The following is a 9,027-nucleotide window of genomic DNA, read 5'->3' on the forward strand; positions in this document are numbered from 1 at the left end:
AGTGAAGCTTGCAAATTGTTCGACGTAGGCTTTGCGCGTTGAAGATCGCTGCTGGCCGGACTAGGGCCCAACCGGATCTATCGAAAAAACGAGCGAGCGAGTGAAGAAGAAATGTTCGCCTAGGTATTTGCACGATGGGTGGGTGGTATATGTGCGAATTTTCACGCTCCAAAAAGTTCTAACTTTTCTTGTGTGCGACGGTTGTTGGATTTGCGCGTATGTAAGGGCACATATGTGCACCAACACAGACAAGTGCTCGAAGGGAAAACCTAACGATTTGGACGGTAATGCACCGCGTAGGAGTTTGGTGCAATTGGATGGATAAAATCTGGGTGCATCCAGAAGAAAGCTATCAGTAGTATAAATTGCTCAAGGCAGATCAGATCGAAGGAAGCGTACAGCATCGATCCATCCATTAGTAGTTTAGTTTATTTAACCTTAACAGATTAGAGTCAGAGTAGTGCGATGGCATCACTTAAGTTAGTGTGTAGTGTACTGTGCGTGTTGGTCGCCGTTCAGACAGCTACCGCCGACGATGGCACAGTGCGTGCCCTGCGAAAAGTGTACTCTCTCTGCGAAGACAGTGACGAACTGCTCAAGTGCATCAAGGTCCAGGCGCTGAAACTGACGGACCGTGCTATCAAACTGCCAAGCATCAAACTGGTAGATGGTATGTCGATCGTGAAGAAGGCCGAAGGTGAAAGCCAGCAGCGAGCCCTGAACGAACCCTCGCTAAACGAACTCGAATTGAACAAGCTGTCCTCGGCCAAGATCGATGAACTGCTGTACCAACGTGCTGCCCGTTTCATGGATTCTCACCAGCTGTCGCTCAACGTGCCACGTATGCTCGTCTCCGGCCAGCAGGAAACTGGACGTTTGGTCGAGGAAGGTCGCAAGAAGATGAAGAAGTACCTCGGACCATTCCTCGCTGCAATGGCTATCAAGGGAGGTATCCTGACCATGGTGTACCACTCCATCGCTATCGTTGCTGGTAAGGCCTTGATCATTGGTAAGATCGCTCTGGTCATCTCCGCCATCATCGGTTTGAAGAAGCTGGTCACCCCAGAAGGACACGAAAAGACCACCTACGAAATCGTGAAGCACCCACATGTCCAGCAGAGCCATACCTACTCGTCGAACCATGGAGAATTCGACACCCACGAATCCGGCCAGTTCCACCGTAGCTTCGGAAACTCCATCAGCGACGATATGCAGATGCAGGACCGCGCCTACCGAGCCCACGTCCCAAAGAACTAAACCTCCGTGCTCGCCAAGAGACACATCACCCTGACCCCAAAAAACCCAAAACCCCCGTGCTCCAATCGGTCATTAGGATTATCACGAGACGAAAACCCCAAGCCGAGAACATTAGAATAGAACAAACCATCTGAGGAGTCCTTTCCGAGGGACTCCTCGACGTGCGCGCACTTCGAGATCTCGTCGATCGAAATAACCACACTTCAAGAATGCAGAAGAAATTGGAAGCTTGCAGCCAGCAAACAGTCCAACGCGGTTGAACACCCAGAATGGTGGATCGCAACCAAGAGAATAAATATCCTCAATATGCCACGGTTCGATCCATTCTCCCATTCCGGGCGGCTCAGCTGCTTTGTAGTGTTAACTTGTATTTATTATTTATTCTAATTGTAATTAATTTATTGACTTATTTCCATGGACCAAAGCAGAACGCTAAAAAAAGCGAAGCCAAAATTACAGCAATTAATCTCTAAGTCTCAGAACCTTTGGAGTTGTATTTTTGTCGGAGAGAAGAGTTCCCCAGAGCGAACGTAAAAAATAAACACTGTGAAAACTGTAAATTCTTTGTCTAATAAAGGAAAACCCTGAATCAATGCATGTGAAAGCATGTTGAACAATGCAAATAAAGTACGGTTGAATTGGTTTCATTTTGTTGGGAATTTGATGGTGGGTGCTGATGATCACAATGGCGAAATCCTTCTTTGGTCTACCGGTCTTCGGTATGTACATTTCGATGACACTTTCTTATGTTAACCAATTTACGCCCAGCGATCTTTTTAGAGAACATTAGCTTTTGCAATTATCTTGGAGACATGTTGGAAGAATAGTGTCTTTAGCAATAGTATGTTACTTTGTACATATTTGCTCCTGTAGGTGGCGCTAGTGATCATGAAACATTTTGCTCTGATAGGTGTTGCGTCTCCCAGTCATTGTCAGTACTGTCACGTCACGCTCGTGTTGAGAACATCGCAAGTTGAAAACATTCTAGGGATAAATGTGGAGTCTTCGACAAAGTTGATCAGGGTATCAACAGCTTTTCGAAGGTGAACTAGTTGATGCTAGTATTATCCGCTAGGTGACACTAGTAAGACTATGGCAAATTTTATCTTCTGCATCTTGATAGTCAGACTACATACGCAGAAAAATGAAGTCTTCGATAAAGTTGATTAAGACATCAAGAGCTATCTGATAGTGAACTCGCTGGTTCTATGTTTATCCGCTAGGTGGCGCTAGTGAGTTTTAGAAATTATGGACAACTGTTCCGTCTTCGACAAAGTTGATCTAGGTATCAAGAACTATCTGATTGTACACTCGTTAGTTCTTGGTTTATTTGCTAGATGGCCCTAAAGTATTAGACATTCTAAACTTCTGCAGAATCAGACCACATAGAAGAATGTGGGCTTTGACAAAGTTGATTAGATCATCAACAGCCATCTGATAGTTGTAGGTTTATCCACTAGGTTACTCAAGTGAGCCTTAGAAATTCAAAACTGCTGTATCTCGAGATTCAGTCTACATAGAATAATTACGTTTGCGGCAAAGTTAATCAGGATATTTACAGCTGTTCGATAATATACTAGTTAGCTCTAGCACTACCCGCTACGTTATGCTAGTAAGACGAAGACAGTTTTAATCTACTGTATTTCGGAAATTAAAATATATAGACGAATTACACCTTTAACAAAGTTGAACAGAATTATTTGACTTCAGTTTATATAAAATTGATCAGCACATCGAGCGCTATCCTATATTGAACTAGTTGATTCTAGGTTCATACGCTAGGTGGCGATGGTGAGTCTCAGAAATTTCAAATTTATTTATCTCGAGGATCAGACTAGATTTTTTTTTTTAGTTTTTATTTTTGTGTATTTCAACTTAGATGCTTTTTCTACACTCATCAGACTAGATAGAAAATGCTCGTCTTTGGCAAAATGTATTAAGACATCAAGAGCTGTCCGATGTTGGCCTATTTAATTCTGGGTTTACCAGCTAGGTGGCCCAAGTAAGTCTTAGAAATTCCAAACTTCTATATCTCAGGAATCAGACCACATACACGGTTTTCAATAAGTTCGAATACACCATATAACTTGAATTAATTTCGCATCTGTAATTCAGATTTTCAAAGTAAATGTATTTATTGAAAGGTCATATAACACTGATCAAATATAGCATCATTCATTTATTTAGTTAACATCAAATTCATGATAATACTGAATCAACAATTTGCCGCCATAATACTCGATTTGCAGCTGCAGCTCTCCAAAGTCGGTCACGCCCAACGCTCGCCAGATCACGCTCCACCTAGTTCGCTCGTCGCTCTCTGCGCTCCACGCCTTCTTGTACCAACCGGATGGTTAGCAAACACTAACTTCGCAGAGTTGTTGTCCGGCATTCTTGCAACATGCCCTGCCCACCGTATCCGTCCAGCTTTAGCCACTTTCAGGATGTTGGGCTCACCGTAGAGTACAGCTGTTCATCCTTCTCCGCCACACACCGTTCTCCTGCACGCGGCGCTCGAAAACTCCGAGTGCTTGCAGGTCCTCCTCGAACATCGTCCATGTCTCGTGTCCGTAGAGAACCACCGGTCTTATTAGCATCCTGTACATGGTGCATTTGATGCGTGGATGAATCTTTTCAGACCGCAACTTCTTCTAGAGCCCATAGTAGGCACGAATTCCACTAATGATACGCCTTCGTATTTCGGCTCACGCTATTGTCAGCCGTTAGCAAGGAACCGAGGTAGACGAATTCTTCTACCATTTCGAAAGTATCCCCATCTATCGTAACATTGCTGCTAAGCCTTGTCCTGTCTCGCTCAGTTCCACCTACCAGCATGTACTGTGTCTTAGCCGCATTCACCACCAGTCCGACCTTTGCTGCTTCACGTTTCAGGCGGGTGTACAGTTCTGCCACCGTTCCAAATGTTTTAGCAATAATATCCATGCCATCCGCAAAACAGACATATTGGCCGGATTTCGTGAAGATCGTACCCCGGCTGTTGAGCCCGGCTCGTCGTATAACACCTCCCAGAGCGATGTTGAATAGTAGGCAGGCAAGTCCATCACCTTGTTCACCCGAAATCTTTACGCTGTTCTGCACACCGTCCATCGTTGCTCTTATCAGTCTGCTTAGCTTCCCGGAAAAGCTGTTCTCGTTCATGATTTTCCATAGCTCTGTGCGGTCGATACTGTCGTATGCCGCTTTGAAGTCGATGAACAGGTGATGCGTTGGGACCTGGTATTCACGGTATTTCTGGAGGATTTGCCATACGGTGAAGATCTGGTCCGTTGTCGACTGGCCTTCGATGAAACCGGCTTGGTAACTTCCCAGTCATTTACTTTAGGTGAAAGACGACGGAAGATGATCTGGGATAGCACTTTGTAGGCGGCATTTAAAATGGTGATCGCTCGACAGTATTCACACATTAACTTGTCGCCTTTTCTTGTGGATGGGACAGATTATCCCTTCCTTCCACTCCTCCGGTAGCTATTCGGTTTCCCAGATCTTGACTACTAACTGGTGCAGGCGGGTGGCCAACTTTGCTGGGCCCATCTTGGTGAGTTCAGCTGATACCGTCCTTACCAGCCACTTTGTTGTTTTTGAGCTGGTGGATGGCATCCTTAACTTCCCTCAGCGTGGGAGTTGGTTCGTTCCCGTCCTCTATTACACCAACATAGTCATTTCCTCCGCTGTCTCGATCCCCCGTACCTACATTCTCTTCACCATTCAGGTGTTCGTCGAACTACTGCTTTCACCTTTCGATCACCTCACGTTTGTCCGACAGGAGGCTCCCGTCCTTATCCCTGCAAATATCGGCTTGCAGCATGTGGCCTTTGCGGGATGTGTTGAGCTTCTGGTAGAACTTCCGTGTTTCTTGTGAAAGGCACATCAGTTCCATTTCCTCGCACTCTGCTTCTTCCAGGCGGCGCTTTTTCTCCCGGAAGAGACGGGTGTGCTGCTTCCGCTTCTGTCTGTATTGCTCCAAATTCTGTCGGGTTCCATGCTGCAGCATTACCGCCCGTGCTGCGTCCTTCTCCTCCAGAACCACTCTGCACTCCTTGTCGAACCAATCGTTTCGTCGACTCCGTTCTACGTACCCGATAGTGCTATCGGCTGCGTTGTTGATGGTTGCTTTGACTGTACTCCAGCAGTCTTCTAGAGGGGCCTCGAGATTCTGCGCGTATGCGGTGGCGACATCCGGTTGCTTCAGTCACTCTAGATCTTACTGGAGTGGCCGCTGGTACTGTACATTGTTAATAACGGAGAGTTTTGGACGCACTTTAACCATCACCAGGTACCCAGACAACCAGTAATCGTATAAGATGTTGCATAAGATGATAAAGTGGAGGCCATATGCGTGCATGCCTCCATTTAGGCGCATATAAAATGTACGCATATCGCCTCTACTTTAACATCTTATTCAACATCTTATACGATCACTGGTTAACTGGGTAGTGATCAGAGTCGATATTTGCGCCACGATAGGTCCTGACGTCGATAATGTCGGAGAAGTGCCGTCCATCAATCAAACGTGGTCGATTTGCGATTCCGTTTGTTGTGGTGATCTCCAGGTGTAACGATACGGGAGGCTGTGCTGGAAAAAGGTGCTACGAATAGCCATGTTCTTGGAGGCGGCGAAATCGATGAGGCGTAGGCCATTTTCGTTCGTCAGCTGGTGAGCGCTGAACTTTCCAATCGTCGGTCTGAATTTCTGCTCCTGGCCTACCTGAGCGTTTAGGTCGCCTATGATGATATCGACGTCGTGGCTTGGGCAGCCATCGTAATCGAGTTCAAGCTGCGCATAAAATGCGGTCTTTGTCATCATCAGTGCTTCCGGAGTGAGGGTTGTGTACGTTAATTAGTCTGATGATGAAGAATCGGCCTTTGATTCTCATTCTGCGCATTCTTTCTTCGATCGGCCACCAAATGACCACGCGCCTCTGCATGTCGCCCATCACTATAAAAGCTGTTCCCAGCTCACGTGTGTTGCCGCAACTCTGGCAGATGGTATGATTACCTCTAAACGTTCGCACCATAGATCACAAATCCTGCAGCGCTACGATCCAAACCCGCAGTCTTTCAGTATATCGGCGAGTATGCGGGTGCACCCGATGAAGTTGAGAGATCTGCAGTTCCACGTACTGAGCTTCCAATAGCAAGTTCCTTTTCGTCGCTGTGATCGTCGCCATTGGTATCGGTTCGCATTCTTCTCTCTTTGATTTTTCGGTTCTAGTCTTTTTACGGCTGGCTTGCAGGGCCTGACACCAACCTACTAACCCAGGGATCTGGGCTTAGCTTCCCGGAAGCTACTAGTTCTGCATTGGCATTTCCTCCAACTACAGTGATGAATAACTGGGTTCAAGCGCCAGTCTTCACCGGGGGTGGTGTTTTTCCAACCCTGACTATGATAATCACCCTTATTGTTACACCTGGAGATAACCACTGCAGATGGAATCTCAAATCGATCACGTTTTGATTTATGGTTGACCGGAAAAAGTAACTATGGTAACGGTGATGAGGAGGCGTCCATGAGGGAGATCACAGGGAGGTGGAAGGGGCGTTTCACGGGTCCCAAAGCGTTTTAGGGGGTTTCAGGATGATTTCGGAGGCATTTCAGGACGTGTCCGAGGATTTTCAGCGGGTTTTGGACGTGTTACGCAGGAGTTTTCCAAGTTTTCCGAAGGTCTCCACGAATGAATGGAGAACATTTCAGATACTAAATATATTTCAGCTACTCTCCGATTAAAAATGAAAGAAGCTGCCCAAGAAACAATTATCAGTTTAAGAAACGTTTCTCAAAGCAGCGTTATTATGACATTTCTTATTTAGTAAAAACAATGTTTTTGCCTTTCTCGTACACTAAGTGTACTGGAAAGGCTATATGTTCACTCCAAAAATGACTTTTTGATAGAAGTCCCGGAGGGTCAAGTCACATATACCAATCGACTCAGCTCGACGAATTGAGGTGATGTCTGTGTGTGTGTGTGTATGTGTGTGTGTATGTGTGTGTACAAATAAACTCACAACACTTTTTGGCAGTAAACCTTAACCGATTTTAATGACCGACGGTTCATTCGACGCGGAATCTGGTCCCATTGTTTCCTATTGAAAATAGTTCGGATCGGTCCAGCCGTTCCGGAGTTATGGCCATTTAGGTGTTCCGGGCCGGTACCCCTGGGAGGGGCCAGACATGAAAATGCTGCAGAGCCATGCATGCGACACATCAAACCGCGGCATTTTCGATAACCTGACGAACGATAAGCAATAAAATAGTCTCAGACCATATTTGAACCGGTATTGTTCCGGAACCGGTTCCGGGTGTCCCGCCGGAAGCGGCCAAATATAAAAGTGAATCAAGCCCATGGATGCGACACATCTAACGGTAAGCAAGAAAATAGTCTCAGACCATATTTAAACCGGTAGAGTTCCGGAACCAGTTCCGAGTGTCCCACCGGAAGTGGTCAAACATAAAATGGAACCAAGCCCATGCATGCGACATATCAAACCGCGGGTTTTTCGATAACCTGATGAACGGTAAGCAGAAAAATAGTCTCAGGCTATATCTGAACCGGCATTGTTCCGGAACCGGTTTCTAGTGATACTATAAATTTAATCACAGTATATCCACCCCCATAAATGTATGTTCCCTATGATAGGCCGGTGTGCAACCCTTGCAAGACCGACATTTTTAAGATTAGAAAATCCTTTTTTAACTTGTTGATTTAGTGTCGAGCCTTGAAAAAGATCCTATAAGGGATCGAAACGTCGGCGAAGATTCTATAAAAATCAACGCAACTTGTTGTGACTGATAGCCAGATCCCCAGAGAAATAGCTATTATAGTTGTTTTTCTAAATCAAGTATTACCGTGATTCAAGAACACTTCTACGTCAATGGAGATATCATGAATACTTATTTGACGAGAAAGGCACTATCACCACTAGGTGGATTAATCCGGTTTTTTTTTATATTTTGAATGATTCTCGCATTTTTTTCTGTTTTTTCAGGATTGAAGAAAATATTAAATCGATGGAGGATTGCCTGGTTTTAGTTGAGGATCCATTATCAAGATTCCGGCTCTGCGATGGATAAATTCCGTTTGAGCCTTTAGATTAGTTTTAAAATATTTTATTTTTGTAATGATTTATGAAAAGATAAAGAGGTTTTGCGCCCTTTTGAGAATGATTTGAAATGAAAATCGGTCAGGGGGGCTTTTCCCTCTTTCTAAATTTTTGATTAAAAATAAATAATAATAGGGGGATTCACTTAAAAGCGTAAACTGATTAAACTGATTAAACGTCCCGATCACCAAGGCAATCTATGATTATTTCATTTGCAAAAGCATGAAACATTTGAAATAAGCAGAAAATCATGGCTTACGCAGCAATTTAATCTGTTTAGTGAGTACCCCTAATAATAATAATAATAATAATAATAATAAGCCACATGTTGAACTATTTTTGGTTTAGTTGAGAGAAAACTGTTGTTCAACTCTTGTTAGCCCAGAAATGGAAAACTTGGTCAACAACAGCCGTTGTGAATGTTATATTTATTCAATGATCGTGCCATCGTTTTACAGCTGTTGTTCAACGATCAAACCTATAACTATTTACAAATATATCAGAAACGTTTCTTCAATGTTTATTAAACCTAGATGTATAAGATCTTTCATATAATCGTCTAACAAAGATTGTAGAAACAATTATAGCGCATTAGCTTCTGGATTCATAATAACAAGTTTTCTACGACAATTACTCCAGCACAATACAATC

General features: G+C 44.4%; 1 protein-coding gene across 1 annotated transcript; it reads left to right on the plus strand.

Annotated features, from left to right (window-relative positions):
- Positions 1-350: 350 nt before the first annotated feature.
- Positions 351-1,899, plus strand: LOC109411181 (uncharacterized). The gene has a single exon (XM_019684655.3). The coding sequence runs from the start codon at positions 466-468 to the stop codon at positions 1,255-1,257; it is 792 nt and encodes a 263-aa protein (XP_019540200.3). The 5' UTR covers positions 351-465; the 3' UTR covers positions 1,258-1,899.
- The last annotated feature ends 7,128 nt before the right edge of the window (positions 1,900-9,027 follow it).

This window comes from Aedes albopictus, chromosome 1 (assembly GCF_035046485.1).
Source record: "Aedes albopictus strain Foshan chromosome 1, AalbF5, whole genome shotgun sequence".
NCBI lineage: Eukaryota > Metazoa > Arthropoda > Insecta > Diptera > Culicidae > Aedes > Aedes albopictus.

What these genes read in the sequence shown, in the direction of transcription:
- LOC109411181 (XM_019684655.3), top strand. Translation starts at nt 466, where the DNA reads ATGGCATCACTTAAGTTAGTGTGTAGTGTACTGTGCGTGTTGGTCGCC.